We start from the raw sequence: 23,453 nt of genomic DNA, 5'->3' as shown, positions 1-23,453 counted from the left end.
CCTGGGCCTGGAAGCCCATGGATTGCTGGTTTGGGAGAATTCCTAGGGCCTCCCCAGGGGTGTCCCCTACAGGTGCAAGCCTGAAGGAAACAGCCTCCTCAGGCCCTGCAAAAGTCCTTTCTGCTTTCTAATTTCTATGCATCTGAGAAGGGGCACAGGTATTTCCTCTCCCTTTTTCTGGCCTTTGCTATAAAAGGATCCTAAACAGGGTATTGGGTGATGGAGGTGAAGGAGCTGCTAGGCAGGGGGGTGGGGGTGCCAGAGGAGCAGTGTGGGAGTGGTGCTGGGGGTGAGGAGCCCAACCAGCTCAGCCAGTGGTGAGACTGTGGAGCCCGAAATAGTGGCAGAGGCTAAAATTGGCACCTACAGGAGTGCTGAGTTGGGCTTGAAACCTGCAGCTTGGCCTTGCAGCAGAGCCAGGGCTGGGAGCCCCTGGATATGGGTTGGGCCTGCTCTCCCTCCCTCTTTCCCCCAACACCTCTTAGGACCCCAATCAGGCAGGACCCTGCAAACTCAGGATACCATGTCACCGGGCCCACTGTGCTTCTCTAGGGAAACAGGAGATCCTGAGGCAGAGAGGAACTGCAGTGTGATTATAGTTAAGAGTGGGAGTAGGAATTTTCCCAAGAGCAGGAAACTCAGGAAGATGGAGGTTGGCCCAGGCTGGGGCAAAGGGCCCAGAAAGCAAATGCCTCACCTCACCCTCTTTCTTACAAAGAGACTGCCCTTAACCCCAACTGCTCCCTATAACCCGAGCAAGCTGGTTTCTGGTCTGGTCTTTTGGTTCTGTCCTTATTGGAACCAGAGAACTGGGTTAGCCTCTAGGAAGGATTTCCTCAGCTCCGAGTCCTCAGGAAAAGTGATGAGCCCTCCTCCCCTCCAGCCCCATTTGGTAGAGGTGGGGCGGCAGAGGGGGGATGGGCAGAGTGTGGTCCGGAAGGCCGCGGAGGAATGGGGGCTTGATGGACAGTGCTCTCCTCTGGGCCTCGAAATCTTAGACCTCTGGGGCGAATCTTTCACGCCTTCTCAGGACTCAGCCTTTAGTTCCTCTTTGATTTCCCCTCCCTCCCCTCACCCCTGCCCCCAATCATAAAAAGGGTCTGTAGGCTCTGGCTGGCTTTAATGGGCCCCCAAGATCAGTAAGGAACTAGTCCCGGACTCCCTGGAGAGCTGGGGGGCGGATGGACAGTCCTGCCCGCGGGTCTTTAATTTAAAGACTCAAGTACCGCGGAGGGGGAGGGGAGAGGCCAGACCTGGGTGGGGCGAGGTCCTCGGGGTTGGGCTGGGCGGGGTGGAGCGGCCAGACCCGCGCGCTGTGCGCCGCTCTGGGGCTAGAGAGCCGCCCCGGGTGCAGGAAGCGTGTCTGACTGCCGGCCCCTCCCACTCGTCCTGGGACCCCAGAGCTCCCAGGGGTGCCCCTCCGCAGCCCCGCGCGTCCTGTCCCGCGCGGTAACCCTCCCTCCCTCCGCCCCGCCTCCCCCCTTCCTGAGCCCCGGCGGGGGTGGAGACTAGGGTTTGAGGAACTGGCTCTGGGTGCCGGGCGAGGGGAGTCAGACTTCCTGTCCCTGAGACCTACGCGCGCGGGGCGGACCCTCCCCCGCCCTCCCCGTACAATAGCTGGACGCCTGGGTCCACGCCGCGTCCTCCCGGGCTCCCCTATTCGGATTATGTCTCGGATCGAATCCCTCACGCGAGCGCGGATCGACCGGAGCAAAGAACTGGCGAGCAAGGTGGGCTCGGCAACCCCTCTCCCTCCGCCCGCGGTCCCGGGGTACCCTTCTTCCCCAGACCCCGCGGCGCCCCCCCACATCTCCTCGCCTGCTTTCTGGGCGCCCAAATCGGGCGGAGCATCGGCTGAGGACGCGGCGGGACGGGTGGGTGGGGACTGTGAGTGAGTGGGGAGGGGGCTGGGGGACCGCCGTGGACCCGCGCCGCCAGCTCCGCCCGGATCCGCCCGCACCCCCAGAGAGAGTGGACCCGAGGCTCAGTCGCCTCCGATCAGGGCGGGACCTGGCGCTTGGGGCCCCCGGAAAGAAAGTTGCTCGGGTAAGGGATGGAGCGGGAACCGGGAGGTGTGCGGATGGGGGTGGGGGCGGCGTAGCTCTCCGCCGGCCGGGTCCCACCTGGCTGCTCTCGGGCGTCCCCCACCCCGCAGTCGCAGGCTTGGTCGGTCCCCCTTTGTCCCTCCATCCGGCGCGGGGCTGGAGAGGGTGGTTTCCCGGTTTCCTCCCACCACCACCGCCACCGCTGCAGCCACCCCTCCGAAACAAAAGTCAGCTCCTCCTTTCCTCGCAAATGGACTTTCCAGCTGTGATTCAGTTCTCGCCTCTGGTGGGCGGGTGACCAGGCTCTGGGCGCCCGACTTCCCCCAAGCTATCACTCTCAGGTGAAGGGAGCCGAGGCCTTTGTGTAATTGGGCTCCTTTCTTCCACCCGTGGGGTCCTGAGTACCCCAAGGGGTTCCTGCAACACCGGGTCCCTCATCCCTCTGTGCCCTTGCACTTAGCAAGCTCCTTGTTCTCCCCACGAGAGACCTTTTTTAGGCTGACCCACTGGGCACTGCCCTCCTGCCTCTCCCCACCCCCCCATCACTCCAGTTTTCCTGTCTTCTTGGGACACCTCCACCTACCATTTTAAGTGTCCCAGTGAGTAATTATCCTTGCCCTCCCATCCCCATCATGACCTCCGGCCTCTCCTTCCCAAGTATCCTTTATCCCTGTCCGTGTACCCAGGCCCACTCCCAAAGGCCATGACCTCTCCTACCCCCTGCCCCAGGAATTGATGGAGCAGACTGGTAGGTGACTAGTGTGAACTGGGAGGTTAGTGCTTGCAGGCAGAGCAGTCCGTACCCATTATCAGAAAGGCCAGGACCAGCCTAATGGTGGTTTTATCTCTGGCTTCCCTCCTGGCCCCTGTCTGGTCCTGGACCCCTGCCGGCCGGGGACTTAGAGCTGACATACAGCTTCAGGCAGGGGAGCAATACCCCTCTGGAACCCTTAGAGATTAAGGAACCCCTCCCTGCACTTTCCTCCCAGCTCCTAGCCCAACTACCGGCCTGGAGGCTAACTTGGGAAAGATTTCATCCTGGAACTTTTTTCTTAGAGGGGGTTGGAATAAGCAGCCCAGGATTGGAGTGGGGCCTAAAACAAACAGGGCCAGGGGAGAGGTGGCTGAAGTGTGGTGGAACAGTGGGGTGGCAGACAGGCTCTTCTCAGCCCAGCGCCAGGCCAGGCCCCAGCTCAGAAAGTCTGTTTATTTTTCAACGGTCTGAGCTGCTGAGACCCTGGAGGAGAGCCAAGGGGGGCGGAGAGGTTTTTTTGAAACCACGGAAATTTGGTTCCACCCTAAAAAGGAAAACCGTGGGGGAGCCTGGGGTGGGAAATCAGACCCGGAGGGGGCATGTAGAGAGGTTGTTCTGGGAGGGTAGTTACTGGATCCTTTTTCCATTACTGGGAAGCACAGTGAGGGGGATACCGCAGATACCTGAGTCTTGCTGGGGGTTTTTGTTTTTTCTGTAGTGGGAGGGACTAGAACCCAGAGCTTGCCTCTTCCTATCTTGAGGCTGCTGGTGGGGGTGGGGGAGGAGGCTAGGAATCTGGCTAGGGTGGTGTGAGGGGCCTGAGTGGGTGGATCTGAGAGGGCGAAGAGGCCAGGAGAGGAGGGTGGTTGTCAGTTTGGGCTGGTAGGAAGGGGAGGGCCACCTCCGGAAAGCTGTGGTTACAGAAGAGGGGAGTTGGTTCTTAGCCAACAAACCCTGGATCCCCTCTTCCCCCTCCCCCAAGCACACCAGCTGTCTCTTTTCTTTTTATACTGTGGTGGGAAGTAGAGGGGGGCCCGCTGGAAATGAGATTATTTGTAGAAGATGGTCTCCCGTGCTACCTCTGGGGGGGGGGCTCCGAGCGAGCCTCCCCCAGCCCCACATCCCCCCTCTCCTTGTCTTTGCCTTCCTGCTGGCACCTCTTGATGGAAGGAGAAATTTAAGGTCGCACCTGCCCTCCTTCCCACCCTCACAGCCTCTTTCTCAGTAGCTCCCACTCCCCATGCTTCCTTTTTCTTTTCACTCTGTTTCTATTCTTCCAGGCTGTCTTCACTTTTCCACCCCCTCAGTTCTCTCTGCTCTACTTCCTACCTCCTCAGGCCCCAAACCTCATAGGTCCCTCTTCTCTCTGTAGCCCCCTCTGCTTCCCTCCCCCCAACCCTAACCTTCAGACTCAGAACAAAAGGGTCCTTTCCTGTCTAAGAGCCAGAGGGTCCAGAGTTCCAGGAATGGCTCTAGAGGCTGGGCGTCCCCTTAAAATCTCTAGGACCCCAGCACTGGAGTGTTGCAGGCAGGTGGAGTGGGGAAGAGAGGAGAGAGACTATTTCTTTGTTCTGAGTGTGGAGAGGTGGCTGGCTTTGTGTGCAGGACGGGAGTGCATCCGGAGAGCAGGGCTGGGAGCCCAGGTGGGAGCTGCGAGGGCTGGCAGTTTTGGAGGCAAGTTGAGGAACTGGGGGTCTCCCAAGAGATTGAGTCTTTTTAGAGGCATAAGAAAAATTCTAGGGGTACTGGAGGTTAGGGAAAGAGCTGGGGGGGGAGGGGAGGAGACAGGAATGGGGAAGGAGAAAGGAAGGGAGCTTGGGGGACAGGAATTGAAGCGCAAGGAAACCAGGAAGGGGCTGGGGGGGGGTGTCAAAAGAAGGACTTGGCTGAGGCTCACCACAGAGTGGAAAGAGGGGTCTGCTCTCAGTCCCTTTGGCTTCCCTTTGGAACCGTGACCTTGGAATCAGGGAGGAGATAGATGAATTTCATGCTTGCATGTGGTATGTGCGTGTCTATGTCCCCAGATGCTCTGGGTTACCGTTCAGATTGGTTACCAAAATAGGGGGCTCACTCTGCTTGGACAGGAGGAAATAGATCCATTCTTAGCTTCAGCCTGGGTCTAAAGCATCATCTAGGAGGAGCTTGAGTGAGCAGACTAGTCAGGCTTCCCAGAGCTAAGAGGAAGAGTGCAGTCGCTGACTGGACCCTTCTGGGTTTGTTTATGTCTCCTTGGGGGCCAGTGGGGGGAGCAGCTGTCCCCTCCCAACTCAGCCGGCCTGCCCTGTGCCAGGAGGGCAGGGAGTCCTGGCACAGCTATTGTTCGCCTGCACAAATGCCCGTCTGTTTGCATCACTCCCCCCTCCCTGCCTGTCTCTCTCCTGACCCGACAGGTGTGGCCCATGGGGGGCAGGCTGAGGTCCAGGGTGCATGCCTGGGCCTCAGGGTCTCTAGCCTGGTTTTATTTCCTGTGGCCCTTAGTGCTCCCTTCTGCCTCACAGATGTGCTCTCCCCCGTTGTCCGGAGTCTCGTCTTCATTCATTAAGCAAGCATTTATTAAGTGCCTTTGTGTGTGCAGCCATGTCTTTCTGTGCTGTTTGGGCTTTGGCTTTTGTTTTCCTGTAGCTGCCTTCTCCTCAGCCTCCTGCCTTTCTCTTGTCCCTGGAAGCCGGGGAAAGACCCTACCCTAACCAAGACTGTACCAAGCTGCCTTCTCCTTCCCCGGCCAGAAACACTCTGCCTTCTCATTTCTCAGCCTTTTAACTCACTCTCTGTGATTCAGGGCCCTGCCCAGGCTGTGACTTAGCACGCCTGTAGTTCAGGAGCTCCTGGTCACCACATAGAAGGCCTGGATAGAGATCTCGCCATCTTGGGGAAGGGGCAGCTGGAGCAGAGGTGATTCTGAACAGCCCACAGTTCTTCCCTGAGCTCTTGGTTGACCCATAGCTGACAGCCGAGCCAGGAGCAGGGACAGCTGGAAATGCAGGCTCCTCACAGAGGGAGCGCGGAAGCCGGCTCAGATGGGCCTTGTGGTGGCCCTTTCTATTTTCCTCCTCCTCGGCCTGGGCAGCATGTGCAGAGAAGGGGTTCGGAGCGGAGACAGCCTCTGTCTTTGAGCTTTTTTAACCGCCAAGCACCAGGCCTTCTGCCGTTCATCCCATACCCTTACCCCCATGTGACTGAGATCTGAGATGACGAATGAAAAGAAGGTTCTGGGTTGGCCTTTTTCTGATGACCAGAGGAGATCTCAGAGGAAGTAGAGAGGAGGGTGGGAGAAATGCAAAATAAGACAAGAGGACTAAAGGCTCAGAAGCCCTGAGAGGAAGAAGCCTCCTGGAGCAGGGACAAAGGTACCACTGGGGTCCAGGTCTTGGCGCCCGTCCCCCCTCCATTTCCAAGCCTGTTTGTGTACCTGCGGTGCTGTGCTCTCACGCTCTGTTCATCGCACCCTTGAGGTGGTTTCTGGAGGGCTTTGTGAGATGGAATGACCCTAGACACCGGACAGCAGGTGACTGAGCAGGAAGGGCCTCCGAGTGCCGGGGCTGGGTGTGGCGGATTGTGGGGTAATAGACGCTGGTGGGGCTGTCAGTGGGGTCCGATGTGATTATCCTAAGAATACCTGGAAAAGAGGAGGACAAAGACCCAAACAAGCCGTCCACCCCACTCTGGGGCAGGCCCCGCCGCCTCTGGGACAATAGCGCTAGGCAGTGCTGGGGCCGCCTGCTGCAGGGCAGCTCCGCGTTGGGATGTGCTGTTGGGGCTGCTGCCCACTGCTGGCCCCCCGAGAGGGGGCATCTCCAGAGGAGAAGGTGAGTGTGGCAGGTGGAGGAGGCTGGGCCCAGAGGACCAGGCTGGCCTGTGGGGCCTTGATGCCTGAGAGGAGCGCTGATCCGGTCCTCTCCTTCCCTCACCGGTGCTTCCTGAGGGCGGAGGGCAGAGGTCATCTGGGAAGGGGAGTTGTAGCTGTTGGGCCTCACCACCCACTCTGGAGTGCTTGTTTTTCTCTCATGTATAATAATCCTCAAATTTTTTTGTGTCCCAGAAGACAGGGAGGCAGGGCAGCAGAGAAGGGGGTGGCAGTGAAGTATTTGGACTTTGTCTTTTAGGCCCTGTAAGTGGTTATTCAGGGGAGCATTTGCTCTAAAGAGCTAGAATGTGGAGCAACATGGGTAGATGTTAGATAAAAGGGAGTATTTTCTAGTCTTTTCTGCAAGTAGGAAGACCAGTAAAAAGGAAGGAGCATGAAGCTGGAGGCCAGAGTCAGACTAGAGGTCGGAACTTCGTTAGCAAGGCCTAGGTGGGGGAGGAGTTGGCCTCAGTGGGGAGTACTGAGGGGCAGATCAAGGGCAGTAGAAAAGCTTAAAGAAAGGGAAGGCAGAGGTGGAGGAGGGAGATGATGAGAAGGGGAACACGGAAAGGAAACCAGGCAGTAGGAGGGGAAAGAGAATAATAGGCGGCGGGGTGGTGAGTGGCCAGATGACCCGAGACGCCTGGCACCGCTGGCCGGAATGACCCGAGATGCCTGGCACCACTCGTCTTGAGACAAGCGAGCTTCTGAAGGAGGCAGGAGAGGAGGCGCCCAGCCCAGCGCCCTGAGACCCTGGCGCTCTGCAGCCCAGTGCCCTCTGGCACCGGTGCTGATGACTCAACCCCTCCTCACTTCCCTTTCTGCCCCCTTCTGCCCTCAATACCTGACCAGTGCAGCTTCCTCTCCCCCCTTAAAGACTTAAAGGCTTAATGTGTCTGGAGCTGAGAATCAGATCTGGGGCCACACTGAGCACTCCCCCAGTTCCAGCTCTGTCTCAGGGCCCCAGCCAGTGCTCTCCAATTTGGGGCCCATCCCCTCAGCCCTGGTTCCCTGGCTCCTGCATCTTGGTTTCTGACAGGTGGGAGGGGTGTGGGGTAGTCGACTCTTGCTGTCTGTCCCCTAAGAGTAGAGGGAAAGGCCAGGGGTCTCAGGTGACCATTGGGGAAGGGCCTGGAATAGGTGGAAAGTGGACTCCCATCTTCACATCTCAGGCTCTTAGGGACTCTCAAAAGCTTGAAGAGGGACAGAGAAGACATCAGCGATGTCTTGCCCCACAGAGGTGAGGGAGCAAACTGGAGAGGAGCTGAGTTGAAAATAGCAGGCTCTGGGCTTTGAGAAGGGACATGTGCCTCAGCTCTGCAGACAGCAGAAGATGAAGAGTACATGCCAGCAAGGACGCCCTCGAATGGGAGCCACTAAGTGGAGGAGGAGGAATAGAGGGAGTTAGACTGCAGGAGGGACTTCCTGCCAGGATGAGCCCAAGACACCAGCCGCAGAACTGCTTCCCTTAAACACTTGGAGAGGAGTGACTGAGAGCAGAATCAAGCTCCTCCAGCCTGGAAGTTGGGTAGGGGCAAGCCGCCTCCTGGCGCGTGAGGGGCTTTGCTCCCCTGGCTGGTGTGTGGGGAAGTTACAGGCTTGGGCTCCTGCCTGAGGGGGCTGAAGGGGTCGCAGTGGAGGTACTCTGCCCCCTCCAGCCAATCTAATAAGGGGATCTCCTACCCCCGCCATGACTGCGTGGAGACAGTGGCTCCAGCACTGGTTGTCATGGTTATGAGAGGAGCTCACTCCCATAGATTTTAAAGCGCTGGTGAGCTGGCATCCTCTGCTTCGCCTGCTCTCCCCTCCTCTCCGCGCATCTTCCTCCCGGCACAGAGAAGACTACAGCAGCTCAGGGGGCGAGCAGAGCCAGGCTGGGAGGTGGAGTGAGGACGCCGAGGTGAGGTCTAGATCCAGGGAGATGAGTGGCAACAGGAGGCAGCCCAGCCGCAGGGTCCAGGTAGGTCAGAGGCCAGCAAGGTCCCGAGGGCTGCCGCCACCGCTGCCCTGCCGTCTCCGCGGCCGCTGCTTTAGCTGGCGTCCCGCCAGCCCCCTTCGGCTGTCTCTGGACACCTTGGACACACCGGCTTCTTCCATCCTCACTTGCTGTCTCTCTCACCCCTTCCATAGACCCGGGAAAAGGAGAAGATGAAGGAAGCCAAGGATGCCCGCTACACCAATGGGCACCTCTTCACCACCATCTCCGTTTCTGGCATGACCATGTGCTATGCCTGTAACAAGAGCATCACAGCCAAGGAAGCACTCATCTGCCCGAGTGAGTTGTTTGCACCCTGAATGTCGTTCTGACTCATTGCCTGCCGGACCTGACCTTGCCACGTGTCCTTTCAGGGTCACTCTCCCCTGAGAGCCCTTGTCAAGCCCAAATGCCAGGGCCAAAGGCTTTGACCCCCTGCTTGCAGGGCTGGTGGCCATCAGAATGTGGCACCAATGAGGCTGTTTGGGAATTGGGGGAGGGGTGGCTGACTGGGACGGCTCCCCTTGCAGCTGTTGTCCACTGGGTATCCCCCAACTCCCTGAACAGCTGCCGCGGGTTAGGGGAACTAATTGAAGGAGGAAGAGGAATGTTGGGGGAGAAGGTGGGACAGAAAGCTGCTGGCTTTGCAACTGCTGCTAGCTGTCCTCTTGGGTAAACTTGAGGATCCTCTGCCCCCACTTTCTGTTGACTTGGTGGGGCCTGAAATCTCGAAATCTATGTAGTTTGAAGCGGAGGATAAGAATTGGGGTTTTAGTCTTGGATTTTCAGTCTGACTGAGACACAGAATAAGGTAACAGCTAGGATTGTGTGTGTCAGGGTCTAGGGGTTCACCCAGGTCTGAGTGGGGAGTCTTGCATTTAGAAAGTATAAGCAAGGAATTCTTCCTTCCCAGGATCCCCACACAGAGGACTTCTGCTCTGCCTCCCACCTCCCCAACCTCCAGCTTGTGGCAAAGAGCTGCTTCTGATTAGAGCAGGTTTAGAGGTGTGACTGTCATTGAACAGTAGAACAGAAACGCCAGCCCCTAAATCCCTGTGGAATTTGTGGAAGGAACCAGAAAGGCCTCCCAGCTTCCTCACTGCTCAACTTAGAGTTATGAAGAGGGAACCCCAATCTAGATTCCTCTAGAGAACTGACAAAATTCCCAATCTGGAAGCTGTTGCCAGGGGAACCAGGGAGGCGGGCAGCCATCGCTATTTTGAGAGCAGGTGGAAAGCGGAGGTTCGATTCAGAGACACTAGGTGCTTGGGGGCAGGAGCTCCCACCCTCTGGGAGCTCCAGGGGGTGAGGGCAGCCCCAGCCCCCACTTCTGTCTGTCCCTCTGCCCCACCCAGCTGGCCTTGTATTTGTGGAAGTGAACATGGTGCTGGGTATTGTCTGAAGGAGTTAGCAGAGTTTCCGGTGTTGTACGGGGGAGGGAAGCTGGAGACGACTGAGGCCTGATGGCCTGTGGGGAAAGGGGGACAGCCATGGTCCCGGGGCCTGGGCTTGGCTGCTTCTCACCTTTCCTTTCCTCTCCTCCCCATGCCAAGGTGGGGTGGGTGTTGAAGGAGAAGCGGATGGAGAGCAGGACTCCCTGGGCCTGGAAGGGAGAGAGAAGGCACGTTGAGGGGAGTCACAGACTGAGCAGGCCTTGCGGAGCAAGCTTGTGGGGAGGGGCAGGACTGGCCCCGTGCTGCCACTCCATACATCAGCTTTCCACCTTCTTCGGCCTGACCAGAGTCCTGGGCACACATGTGGCTCAGCAGAAAGAGCAGCCAGCATTTCTGAGTCTGAGTCCCAGCTCTCCCACTAGCGCTGGCCTCTGGCCATAGTTTGAGCTCTGGAGGACAGTTTCCTCTCTTATCTGTAAAGTAAGGATATTTTAGTCTGCCACAGAAGGTTGTTGGTCCCAAGTGAGTGTAGGGGGTTTGCTGGATGTTCAAGGAATGTGATTCCCCCCTGCCCTGAGCCCCCATCCCAGCTGCTCCTGTGCCATCTTCTCCGTGGGCGTCCGCTCTTCCATCTGTCGTTCTAACCACCTTTGTGCTTCTTGAGCTCATCTCTGGCAGCCAGTGAACCCCATCTTCCCTCTAGTCCACCCCTCAGGTCACCTTGGAGTCAGGATTGGCCACCCCTCCTAATTGCTTAACTGGAGTCTATACCCGCACCCCTCACTTCATCTCCTGCTTGCAGGAAAGGGAGGTGGGAGGAAAGGGACTGGGGATGGTGATGGTCGAGAAGTTTGGGCTGGGGGCCGTCTCTGAGACTGTGTCCAGGGGGAGATGGTGTCTGCATGTGGGTGTATCCGCCCCCCGTACCACCTGGCCCTCCCTTCACCCTCTCTACCCCACCCTCCCAGCTTGCAATGTGACTATCCACAACCGCTGTAAAGACACCCTCGCCAACTGCACCAAGGTCAAGCAGAAGGTGAGAGGGCAGGGAGGGCAGAGGGCTGGGGGAGAGGGTAGTGAGTGTGTGGTGCCCTCATGCCTCTTCCATTCATCCCCCCCTGTGTTCCTCAACCCCTCTCCTCATCAGGGGGCGGCCCAGAGCCTCCACCCCAGGCCTGGGGCCCCTCTTGGGTTAGACTGCTGCTGGAGACACCTCCCCAGCTTTGGGCTCAGCCACCCTGATGCCCTTAGCTATGGTGCCAGCTTCTTCCCAAGGAGACCAGCTGCCCAGTTCCTGTCCCATGCCCAAGGAGGTGACCCCTGGATGACAGCTGTTCTTGGTGTCTCTCCCTTGCCCTGTCTCACAGCAACAGAAAGCCGCCTTGATCAAGAACAACACTGCCTTGCAGTCTGTTTCTCTTCGAAGTAAGAGTGAGTAGCCCGCCCCTGCAGGGGGTCAGGACCCCAGCCTCAGCCTGAGCTCTGCTGCCCCCCTGAGGTCAGCTTTGGCACAGCACCTTCCTCACCACTAGACTAGTGGGCCCTGGGGATGTCCAGACTCCTGGGATTAGGGGCAGGACAGGAGCAGTCCAAGGGGACTGAGGGCTTGGGGTGGCTGGCGGGCTGGCTGAGCCTGGTCTCACCCTGTGTTGTTACCACTCATTCACACTGCATGGGAGTATTGGCGACAGTGTTGGCCTATCAGGGAGCTGGGTGCTTAAAGTGCCGAATGCTTGCTCAGCACCGGCAGGGTTGGCCCAGACATTCTGAGCTTCAGTTTCCTCATAGGCTTATTTCAGAGAAAAAGTAGAAAGGCGCTTTGTACACATTGACAACACTGTTTCCATTCCTGGATGAGAGGAGGTTGACGTTGGCCTGTTCGGTGTCTGCCCCCCACAGCCACCAACCGGGAACGGCCTAGCTCTGCCATCTACCCCTCAGACAGCTTCCGGCAGTCCCTGCTAGGCTCCCGCCGCGGCCGCTCATCCTTGTCTTTAGCCAAGAGTGTTTCCACCACCAACATTGCTGGGTGAGCCTCTGCTAGGGTTGGAAAAGCCGGGCTGTGGAGAGCAGGGAGGCTGGGAGGGCCTCCTGTCCCTGAGTTAAGAATTACAGATGGACAGGTAAGGAGAACTCAGACCCCAGGCCTGGGTCCCCCCATCCCCGGAAGGGGTCTCTGGTTGGGTCTGGGTGATGCAGCCAGCCTCCCCTGCCCTCAGACACTTCAACGATGAGTCTCCCTTGGGGCTGCGCCGGATCCTCTCCCAGTCCACAGACTCCCTCAACATGCGCAATCGAACCCTGTCAGTGGAGTCCCTCATCGACGAAGGTGACCGTGCCTAGCTGGGGGCATCTGAAATGCGTGTCTGGTGGGAATAAGCCAGGGATGGGGGGTGGGAGGGACCTAGGAAGGGCCCAGGGTCCCAGGAAGAGAATAGGCCCTTAGTTGTCTCCCTCGCTGATGTTCAGGTGCCGAGGTGATCTACAATGAGCTGATGAGTGACTTTGAGATGGATGAGAAGGACTTTGCGGCTGACTCCTGGAGCCTTGCTGTGGATAACAGCTTTCTGCAGCAGCACAAAAAGGAGGTGATGAAGCAGCAGGATGTCATTTATGGTGAGCCCCTGGGGCTGTCCAAACTTGTGTTCCTTCTCCGGATTCTGTTCATCTGTGCCCTTCTTCTACAGCCCTACCTCTCACAATCCTTTCTCATATACCCTACTGGCTTTTAAGGCTGCCTGGCGCCTCCTAATTGCTGCTAGGTCCCTCACTCCCTCCCCCCCCCAAGAGTGTCCAAGCACCTATCTTTATCCCTTTTTTGAAATCAGTTCTTTTATGCTCTGACACTTTCATGCCCAGCATTGTGCTGGGGACTCTGGAAAACCTAGACATGAAAACACCTGTTACTGCCCTAAACCACTTAAACCTTGAGGTGGCCAGACAGAAAGGTAAAAACTGATGGGAAAATGATGTAGAACATTATGGTGTAGAACATTAATCTGGAAGGGTTTTAACACCTCAGATGAGCCCTGAGGCTCCCCACCTAACGCAGCCACCCCAAGATAGAGGCCAAGTGTCCCATTGTCCCCACAGAGCTGATCCAGACAGAACTGCACCATGTGCGGACACTGAAGATCATGACCCGCCTCTTCCGCACGGGGATGCTGGAAGAGCTGCAGCTGGAGCCCGGAGTGGTCCAGGGCCTGTTCCCCTGCGTGGATGAGCTCAGTGACATCCACACGCGCTTCCTCAGCCAGCTGTTAGAACGCCGACGTCAGGCCCTGTGCCCTGGCAGCACCCGGAACTTCGTCATCCATCGCCTGGGGGACCTGCTCATTAACCAGGTACAGAAAGGGAGGACTCGTGGCAGGGACTGTGTGTGTCTTACCTCCAGGGAGAACTGGAGAGGCAGGAAACTAGCTGGGCTGGTGGGAGTTTTGAGGGTGTTGGGAGACAGGCTTTGGGGGGATATGCTGACCCAGTCTTGTCCCCCCAACTTCTAGTTCTCAGGTCCCAGTGCTGAGCAGATGCGTAAGACCTACTCGGAGTTCTGCAGCCGCCACACCAAAGCCTTAAAGCTATATAAGGAGCTGTATGCCCGGGACAAACGCTTCCAGCAGTTCATCCGGGTGAGCAGACCTCTCAGGACCCACACTTGAGAGCCACATTCATGGGGGAGTGTGTGTGCCGCACCCGCCAGGGCTCAGCGTTCCCCATTCTCCTGTACCCTGTCTCCATCAGCCCTCATGGTGGCGGAGTCAGTGCCCTTCTCTCCTTGTCTGCTTGGGCCTCACCATAGGCCTGTGGCAAGTTAGTCTATTTTCCAGACATAGTCTGGAAAGCCATGAAGTGAATGGCTGAGCTGGGGCCCCAGAGCTCAGGCTCCAAGCCCCGAGCCCGGCAGGCACTCTTGGTTGCCCTCCGCTGCCCCATTCCAACCCTGAGCCCCACTGATTCGCTTGCAGAAAGTGACCCGCTCTGCTGTGCTGAAGCGGCATGGGGTCCAGGAGTGCATCCTGCTGGTGACTCAGCGCATCACCAAGTACCCGGTGCTCATCAACCGCATCCTGCAGCATTCCCACGGTGAGGGGACACGGGCGTAGGCAGGAGAGGGCCACCTGGGGGAGAAAAGCTTGTGGACACCAAGGGAAGGGACAGGGTGAGAGGTGGCGACGTGGGCAGGCTCCCAAGGTGTGGTCAAGAGATGGGAACCGGGGCTGGAATGAAGCTGGCCGAGCCAGCTCTCATGTGGACGGACCCCCGTGCCAGGGATGGAGGAAGAGCGCCACGACCTGACGGCAGCCCTGGGGCTGGTGAAGGAGTTGCTGTCCAATGTGGACCAGGATGTGCATGAGCTGGAGAAAGGCGCCCGCCTGCAGGAGATCTACAACCGCATGGACCCTCGGGCCCAGACCCCAGTGCCTAGCAAAGGCCCTTTTGGCCGGGAAGAGCTTCTCCGGCGCAAGCTCATCCATGATGGTTGCCTGCTCTGGAAGACAGCCACCGGGCGCTTCAAAGGTCAGTGGTCAGCTTGGCAGGTCAGGCAAGAGTTGGACGTCGGATCTTAATTTGGTGTCGGTTACAGCAAAATTCTACCACTTCTGGCTTTCATTTCATGAAGGACTTTTGTGTCATACATGATCTTGGTCCTTGCTTGCCTGGAAAGTTAGCTAGAGGTTAAATTCAGGGCAGTTAGTTTTATCAGTTGGAATCTTAGACAACAGGCAGGAGCTTTGGGACAGTGTTCTGGAAAGCTCAGAGAAAGGCACTGAGCCCAGTGAAGGACAAGCAGGCTGGAGAAGAGATAGGGACAGGCGGGGCAGGTTGGGGCAGGGCAGCCACTCCCAGACTTTCTTCCTGGACTGCACTGGCAGTCTTTGCTCCCTAAGACAAGGTGAGAGAATAGCAGACCAGACTCGAGAGCACAGAGTGAGGGACAGAGGCAAGCTGCCGCCTGAGGCCACAGCCTCTGTCCCAGCATTATGAAATGCCCATTCCATGGGCTGAAGGGTTCCAGTCTTCCTCAGCCACTTTTCTTCATCCTTTTCTCCTTCCCATCCCTCCCACGCAGCAGCTAAGAATATAAACCATGGGGGGTTAAAAATAGCAAGACTGGAGAGCTTTATTTCTGAAGCATTTAGCGAAAAAACTCCCCTTCTGTGTGCTCACAGTTCAGTAAGCTAAAGATGAAGGTTGAGAGCGTTTTCTTGACTGTGACATCTGACTTTTAGGGAATTGACCTTTGTTCTCCCTCAGACTTAAAGGCAGGGTCTGAGAACCTCACAGATGAGGTGGAAAGGGCAGGGCCTGAGGCCCCGCTGGGGTTGAAGGAGGTGGGTGGCTTAGCCTTGGGACATGCCTAAGGAGCCCAACTTTTGCCCCCTGCCAAGCACAGAATGCTGGGCAGTGCTGAGGCAGGGCGGTGAAGGCTGGGTGTCCCAAAAAGGTCTTATATTCTTCATTGTTAGATAGCAAGAGGAAAGCTGGAAAAATGACAGCCCCTTCTCATGGGGAAGCCTTTTTACTTGCTAGCATTCTGACCCTTTCACATAGAAAAATACACATCTGCTGTGTCACTATGTAAATCACTTTGCAGCCAGAGAGGGTCTGTAGGCCCATAAAGCCCAGCAGCTGGACATACAGGTCTGTATATGAACCTACGGTCAGGAACATGCGTCAGTGGGGTAAAGACGCCTTGGGTGATCCCTTATGGTCTGTTGCAGCCCAGAAGATTTTTTTTTGGTAAGATTTGTTTATATATGCATACAGACCTGGGGTACAGGCCAGAGGTTTAGGGACAGTGAGAGGAGTCACCAGAGACAGAGTGGGGAGCTCAACAGGCAGATGTACTGAAATACACTGCTGAGGGGAGCAGCGGGCGGGTCAGGAGAGGTCTGCTGTCCTGTGGGTTAGCTCTGGGGCAGGACTGAACTTGCACTGAAGAGACTGTGGCCAGCTTGCAGTGCTGCGTCCTAATCTGTTGTGCCACCAGAGAGAGCCCCCAGAAAATTTTTTTAAAGATACACAGGCATCTTTTCCCCTCTGCCATTTCTGAACTGGAAAAATTGGGTGGTGTGCGGTCTGGAAGGCAGAGGAAGTCACCAGTGGGGCAAGAGGGGCAAGAGGCCAGAAGAGGGGAGTCAGGGGCCCTAGCCAACGGAATCTGTCTGGTTCTTAAAATGGGGAGACTGCCAGTCAGACCAGCTTTCCGATGCTGCCTGTCCTCTTGTCTTAATCCCCCACCAGATGTGCTGATGCTGCTGATGACAGATGTGCTGGTGTTTCTCCAAGAGAAGGACCAGAAATACATCTTTCCTGCCCTGGTGAGACCTTCTCTGCTTTCACAGCACAGACTATTACAGGCCCTTCTTGCTTTCCTGCTCAAGCCCAAAGAACTCTGGAGTCCTCCAGAGTCCAACAGCTGTTACTGTAACCATTATATGATATGAGTAGCTAATAGGTACTGTTACTGTGCATGCGCATCACGTTGCTGTACAAATGCGCCTTCTTACCCTGTATTTGCAGATGACAGAAGTAAATCTTAAATTGTCAAGGGTCACATATGAATTGAAGTCCTCTCAGGCATGTACCAGGCCTGGCCTTGTAAATTGTCAGTTGACTTTCCAGTCCTTCGGGTGTTCCAAGGTTGAATACCGAAATAGCCGAGGTCAGGATGCCCGGGCTTGATCCTTTCTTTCCTCTGACCGGCAGGACAAGCCCTCGGTGGTATCACTGCAGAATCTGATCGTGCGGGACATCGCCAACCAGGAGAAAGGGATGTTTCTGATCAGCGCGGCACCCCCAGAGATGTACGAGGTCCACACAGCGTCCCGGGACGACCGGAGCACTTGGATCCGCGTCATTCAGCAGAGCGTGCGTGTGTGAGTAACTGCAGTGTGGGGCTCGGCACCCCGGGAGCAAACCCAGCTTGTGGAGGTGAGACAGAGGCTGGGGAGAGGCACGGTGGCCCAGGCAGGGCAGGCTTGTGAATTCTTAGATGCTATCAATTGTGTTTTATACAGCGACGGCAACTCGGCCAACTTCCCAAGGCAGCGTCAGTCGACAAGCACAGGGACACTTTGCACTGTCACACAGGTGTGCCCTGGTCTCCCAGGCAGTGGCTGTTGCTTACTCTATTGCATTTTACCTTTATATTCTAAATATGAGTGAGAGCGAGTATAGATAATGAAAGCACTGATGGTGGGCCCCAGAGGAGTCTCAGAAACAAAAGCCGCCTGACAGTGGCGAGGAAGCAGCAGTGCAGGGGCTCACGGGCCAGGCTCAGGCAGCGCCTGCGCGATGAGACTGAAAGTCGCGTGTATGCAGCATTCAAAGTGGACTTTGCGGTTTATGTCCCCGGAATTTCAGCTGGGATGTGTATGATGTTTTTCAATTTTAGGGAATGAATTCTCCATTTTATATATGTAAGCTTACCTTTTTTTTTTTAATTCTGCAATTTAGACTTTGAACATTTTTCAGAAATGCCTATGGAAATACGAAATTGCCTTTTCTAGGAACAATGTAATGGGCTTGTTAATATCAGATCTAGAGGCACTCTTAATTGGTAGTGTTAATATTCGTAATTGTGAACATTATAATCGTTAGTCATTGAAATTGACATCTTCAGAGCATGGTCATATTGCTGTAATCCTACCCACAAACCTGGGGAAAAGGTATTACCCTTATTTTTCAGCTGAGGGAATAGAGAGGTTACCACCTGGAAAATGGTGGAGCCCAGACTTGAGCCCATTTGTCTGGCTGCCTAAGCCCGCACTGTGCTGCCTCTCATCCTGGAGGGGTGCAGGTACATCAAGGAACAGGGGCGGTCTGTGCTGCAGAAGAGTCGGGGTCGAGGGGGAATGAATCCAGCCCGGGCAAGGTGCTGGCTAAGTCATCCCAGGGAGGAGGGAAGGCTGAGTCCTGGCCTGTCACCTGGCCTCCTTCCCCAACTGAACCTGTCCTCTCTCCAGATGCCCATCCAGGGAGGACTTCCCCCTGATTGAGACAGAGGATGAGGCTTACCTGCGACGGATCAAGAGTAAGTCCACCCCCAGAGCTCATTAAATAATTTGATATATCCATACGGTGGGATGATATGAAACTATTTTAAAAATCTGAGATGGCGCAAGAAAGACTGATATAGATCTATAACCAGAATATATTGTTCAGTCAAAAGAGCAAGAATTAAAACAATGTGAGTGATCTGCTACCTTTGGTGTAAAAATAATGGGACTAGGTTACGCTACTTGTATTTGGGTGTCATGTATGTGTGTCACACCGCTAGAACAGTGTCACTTAGGCTCCCCTAAAGGGTGACCAAAACTAAGCCTTAATTTTTTACTGTCGGACCTTACATTTATTAGAGTGTGATCTAATTATTATATAGAAAGAACAAAAATCAGTTGCTTAAACAAGGTAGAGGATGACTTTTGCCACATAACAGTCCAGGAAGGGAAAGCCCAGAGCACTGTTGCTGCTCTTCCGTCTTCAACACGAAGCTCCCAAGTGGCTTCCCCAGCCGCACCGTCATAGATGGCTCCGCACTCCAGCTGCGGGAAGAAAAGAACAAGGAGACTTTATACTCTCCTGAGCACCCACTGTCTATATAATTTAGCCACGTGGCCATATCTAGTGGCATATCTAATAGCAAGTTGGGCTAGGAAATGTAGTCTACCTGGGCAGTCGTGTGCCCAAATAAAACTTGCACATATTTATTCGCTGAATAAAGGAAGGTCGGGAAAAAGAACACTGTGGACGCCGCTGTTACAAATCATTTTAATTCAGTTTTGTTTTTTTAAGATTTTTCTTACTTATTTTTGTATAGAACTGGGGTGCAGGCCAGAGGTGTGGGTGGTGAGAGGATTCACTAGAGACAGAGTGGGGAGCAAGACAGGCAGATGGACTGAAATACCCTGCTGAGGGGAGCGGTGGGCAAGACAGGAGAGGTCTCCTGCGCCATGTGGGTCAGCTCCCTGCTGGCGATCGAACTCCGGCCTTCATGGTGGGCCTTCACAGCGGTAGCACTGAGACTTAATCCCCAGGTCACCAGAAAGGCCCTCCTCTTAGTTTTTAAAACAATAGTGCATATGTTACTTTCTCCCAACAAAAAAGTGTTCTGTTTTCATACCTGACCCCAAAAAAAACACAGAATTAAGTCCTTCCACTCTGCCCAGCATTGGCCCCTAACCGCTAGGACCGCTTCCCCATTACCGGCACTGCCGGGCGCCCCTGGCCCTCATGTGCTCGTCGGTCCTCGTCCACAGTGGAGCTGCAGCAGAAGGACCGCGCGCTGGTGGAGCTGCTGCAGGAGAAGGTCGGGCTGTTTGCTGAGATGACACACTTCCAGGTGGAAGAGGATGGTGGCAGCGGGATGCCCCTACCCACCCTGCCCAGGGGCCTTTTCCGTTCCGAGTCCCTCGAGTCCCCTCGTGGCGAGCGGCTGCTGCAGGATGCCATCCGTGAGGGTGAGGGGCTGCTCGGGAAGAGTCCTGGCTCGTCCACTTGCCGTCAGTGTAGACCTGTGACTAGCCCTGGTGCACGCAGGCCCTGTCGTCCATAAACTCCCCGAGTGCCTGCTCCTTACTCTGTGCTCGAAGGGCAGGGCAAGGGCTTGCTTCTTGCTCTTGTTCTACACCTTTGCGGTTCCTTGGCCTCATCAGTGGTGGGCGTGAGACCCACTGCTTGGGCAAGGGCCCTGCCCTGGAGTCCCCCCCGCCCCCCACAGGTTCTGTGTTGTTCCTGCCTTCATCCCCTCCTCTCTTCCCTCAGTGGAGGGCCTGAAAGACCTGCTGGTGGGGCCTGGAGTGGAACTGCTGCTCGCACCCCGGGAGCCGGCCCTGCCCGTGGAGCCTGACGGTGGTAACACAAGTCCTGGGGTCACTGCCAGTGAGTGTTGAGGCAGGGGCCGAGGGAGTGGGTGGCAGAGGTCAAAGAATGGGAGAGTGGCAGGGACCACGTGTGCCACGTCCCTGGGAGTGAACTCAGCCTCCCCTTCTCAACAGACGGTGAGGCCAGAACCTTCAATGGCTCAATCGAACTTTGCAGAGCTGACTCAGACTCCAGCCAAAAGGTGGGTTCTCAGGAGGTGTCGGGACTTGGCTAGAGGATGGAGAAGGGACACACTGCAGTCCTGGGACTGGAGCTACTGGGACTCGTGTGTCCATTGACTCCCCATCCTCATCCATTCGTACAGGATCGAAATGGAAACCAGCTGCGATCTCCCCAGGAGGTGAGATGGGCGTTCAGTGGTGTGGAAACTGAAGGGAGGCTGAGAAGTTAGACGCCAGCATGGAGCTTTGTGGGGGAGAATCTGTACTTCAGAATATCCAGAGCCTTACTGTCCCCACCCCCACACTCAACTTCTAGTCAACTTCTAGTCAGTTCTCCCATCCTGAAGTTGCCCTGTTCCCACCCTCTCCTCTGTCCTCAGGAAGCATTACAGCGGTTGGTCAATCTCTATGGACTTCTACATGGCCTACAGGTCAGTGGGGCGAGGGAATGTGAGGTACCCACAAAGAGAATCAAGCTGTCCTTTGGGGGAGCAGTCATCCCAACAAGCCATTCTATGTATTCCCCATTTTGACCCTTCTGGGAATCATGACCTGGGCCCTGGGGACTGAGAGTAAAGAGAAGACACGGTTCTGACAGGCCCTCCCGTCCCCCTTCCGCTCCCAGGCAGCTGTGGCCCAGCAGGACACTTTGATGGAAGCCCGTCTCCCCGAGGGCCCCGAGCGGCGTGAGAAGCTGTCTCGAACCAACTCTCGGGATGGAGAGGCCGGCAGGCCTATCCCGGTGGCTCCGGAAAAGCAGGCCACAGAACTGGCATTACTGCAGCGGCAGCACGCGCTGTTGCAGGAGGAGCTGCGGCGATGCCGGCGGCTGGGTGAAGAGAGGGCCACGGAGGCTGGCAGCCTGGAAGCCCGGCTCCGCGAGAGCGAACAGGCCCGGGCTCTGCTGGAGCGGGAGGCTGAGGAGGCCCGCAGGCAGCTGGCCGCCTTGGGCCACACAGAACCCCACCCCGCTGAGGCCCCCTGGGCCCGCAGGCCTCTGGACCCTCGGCGACGGAGCCTCCCTGCAGGCGACGCCCTGTACTTGAGTTTCACCCCCCCGCAGGTAAGGGGGCTTGGACGAGTGGACTGACCTGGGGTAGACATAAGGGTCTAGGGGATTTGAACCCAGTGGGGAAGCAGTTGGGGATTTGAACCCAGAAAAAGTGGAGCAACAGACTCGATGAGTATTAATTAGTATCCTGGTTAGAGCACTGAAAAATTTCAGTGGGTGCAGACAGAAACCTGTTGGCGATAGATCTACTGAAGGGACTCCGTGGTGAGTCCCAGCAGAGAGGTGCGTCTCGGGACACAGCAGTGCCCACTACCCACAGGTGAGCAGGCCTGCGCGCGTCGCACTACTCATTCCCTGCCTGCTGTCCACAGTCCAGCCGAGGCCATGACCGCCTAGACCTGCCTGTGACTATGCGCTCTATCCACCGGCCGTTTGAGGATCGCGAGAGACAGGAGCTGGGCAGCCCAGAGGAGCGGCTCCAGGACAGCAGTGACCCCGACACTGGCAGCGAGGAGGAAGGTAGCAGCCGACTATCTCCACCCCATAGTCCACGAGGTGAGACCCCTGCGGAGACATGGAATAGAAATGGGGTGCAGGCCTGGGTGAGGCCTTGTGGCTGTGGTTTACAAACGTGTGTTTGTCCTGGGACACAGGAACATTTAGGATGATTCCTGAGGTCTGGGGTCACTCTTGGAGGGGCATAATAATCAGTTCCTAAATATAAAACTTTCAGAAACTCAAAGTTCTTCTAGTTGATTCAGGAAATACAAAACAACTAAAAGTTATTGTAACTTCATACAATAATCTTAAAATTTTAGGCATTTTATTAATGAGATTGTGTCTTCATATACTGACAGTGAACAGAGTACCTTGGTGTGGGTCTGTTGACTTACTTGACACCTGTTTTCCTCGCCCAAGGATTCACAGACCTCTGCTATCTCTTCTCTCTCAGAGCTCCTCCTGCCCACAGATGGGGAGCCCTTAGTGTAGGGGTGCAGTTGGCCCCACTTGAGGTTAAGAGAGGAGCTTCTGCTTACTGACTAACTTTGCCCCATCTTCCTTCAGATTTCAGCCGAATGCAGGACATCCCAGAAGAAACCGAGAGTCGAGACGGGGAACCTGTAGCTTCAGAGAGCTAAGGGGGCCCCCTCCGCCCCTGCCCTGAGTCCCTCCCTCCAGAACATTCCTGGGGGAGGCAAACCTTGGGGACTCCATTCTGCCAATGATGAGGGAACATTTAAAAGAACTGCTGATTGATTGTTCTTGCCAGCTCTTGGGGATCCTTGGATACCTGGGGCCATCTAGCATACTGGGGGAATTAGACCACAGTGCCCCCTGGTGGCATCCAGAAGCTACACCACAGATGCCAATTTTTCACGCCTCTTTCCCTCTACTTTAGGGAAATTTATTTATTTATTGTTTATTAGTTATGGAGGGAGAGAGGAGATTTAGAGGACCAGGGACATGGGAACCAAGCCATAGGGACCAGGGGGCCTTGTCCTTTAACACTACTGGGGTTTATTCAGGCTTAACAGTGCAGCTGCTGGGTTCTAACCCCTCCCGAGCAACACCTGTCTTTGAGGGAAGCTGCAGCCACAGGACGCTACTGCCCCCTCAGGAAGGAATGTGGGCAGGGTCATGGCCCTCTCTCCACTCTCCTCAGCTCCTACTGCTGTTCTCTCCTCTCTGTCCTCCATGGAAACACCAGGGAAATCACCGGGCTTCCTAGAGTTGATGGAATAGAGGTTGAGGTGACCATAATGGTTTATTGGGGGGTGGGGGTGAGGGAGAAACCCACAAGGACCAGAATGTTTTTTGTTGTTGTTGTTTTCTTTTTTGTACCAAAGCCAACTGCACGTGTTTTATATTTTTAAGAAGATTATAGGCAATTAGAGAGCAAAACCTCTATCTCCACTGAAGAACTTGACAGATGGGGGGAACAATGACTTCTCCCCTCATCTACAATAAGGGGGGACTTATTCTTTGCTCACCCCCCCCCATTTGGGAAAAAAGTCCTGGGGTGAATTGGGAGATGTCTGCAAACCCTGGCCTCACCCTCAGCAACCATGACCTGAAACCTCAGCGTGCATTTTGGGGGTTTTCAATACACCTCCATTGCCCACCAGCCCCAGACATTTTTTGCCAATTTGATTGTTTTTTTAAAGAGGATAAAACAGGGAAAATTAAAAGACCTAGAACCCCATGAATTGTCTCTTGCTGTCTGCCAGCCCTGAGGGTGTGGGCAGGGGAGCCGGGCGGCCAGCTTTGTTGCTCTGAAAGGGCCCTGTCCTCTGCCAGGAAGGACAGACCGCCTCGTGGAAGCAGGGCATGAACAAACGAAATTGCCGCCGCCTCTGTGGTTGATGTTCACAAATACAAG

General features: G+C 55.8%; 1 protein-coding gene across 4 annotated transcripts in view; it reads left to right on the top strand.

Moving 5' to 3' along the window:
• Positions 1-23,453, top strand: part of ARHGEF2 (Rho/Rac guanine nucleotide exchange factor (GEF) 2) — a 28,434-nt gene extending 4,981 nt beyond the window's left edge. Inside the window, exons 1-22 of one of the 4 annotated variants that reach the window (XM_004693827.2) lie at positions 1,602-1,730; positions 8,774-8,918; positions 10,981-11,048; positions 11,380-11,443; positions 11,912-12,041; positions 12,232-12,341; positions 12,482-12,628; positions 13,106-13,356; positions 13,516-13,641; positions 13,978-14,095; positions 14,282-14,530; positions 16,259-16,335; positions 16,724-16,893; positions 17,983-18,050; positions 19,276-19,476; positions 19,781-19,897; positions 20,014-20,081; positions 20,205-20,240; positions 20,442-20,492; positions 20,687-21,124; positions 21,445-21,628; positions 22,139-23,453. In XM_004693827.2, coding sequence (XP_004693884.1) covers positions 1,668-1,730; positions 8,774-8,918; positions 10,981-11,048; positions 11,380-11,443; positions 11,912-12,041; positions 12,232-12,341; positions 12,482-12,628; positions 13,106-13,356; positions 13,516-13,641; positions 13,978-14,095; positions 14,282-14,530; positions 16,259-16,335; positions 16,724-16,893; positions 17,983-18,050; positions 19,276-19,476; positions 19,781-19,897; positions 20,014-20,081; positions 20,205-20,240; positions 20,442-20,492; positions 20,687-21,124; positions 21,445-21,628; positions 22,139-22,212 — 2,955 coding nt within the window. In that variant the 5' untranslated portion in view covers positions 1,602-1,667 and the 3' untranslated portion in view covers positions 22,213-23,453. Of the gene's footprint in view, positions 1-1,601; positions 1,731-8,773; positions 8,919-10,980; positions 11,049-11,379; positions 11,444-11,911; positions 12,042-12,231; positions 12,342-12,481; positions 12,629-13,105; positions 13,357-13,515; positions 13,642-13,977; positions 14,096-14,281; positions 14,531-16,258; positions 16,336-16,723; positions 16,894-17,982; positions 18,051-19,275; positions 19,477-19,780; positions 19,898-20,013; positions 20,082-20,204; positions 20,241-20,441; positions 20,493-20,686; positions 21,125-21,444; positions 21,629-22,138 lie in introns of those variants that run through there. The other 3 variants (XM_012733398.1, XM_012733399.1, XM_012733400.1) reach the window with 3 other exon arrangements.

The sequence above is a fragment of the Condylura cristata genome, unplaced genomic scaffold, assembly GCF_000260355.1.
Source record: "Condylura cristata isolate star-nosed mole 26May11 unplaced genomic scaffold, ConCri1.0 scaffold00040, whole genome shotgun sequence".
In the NCBI taxonomy this organism is placed as follows: domain Eukaryota; kingdom Metazoa; phylum Chordata; class Mammalia; order Eulipotyphla; family Talpidae; genus Condylura; species Condylura cristata.
This window is presented reverse-complemented; position numbering and strand designations above follow the sequence as displayed.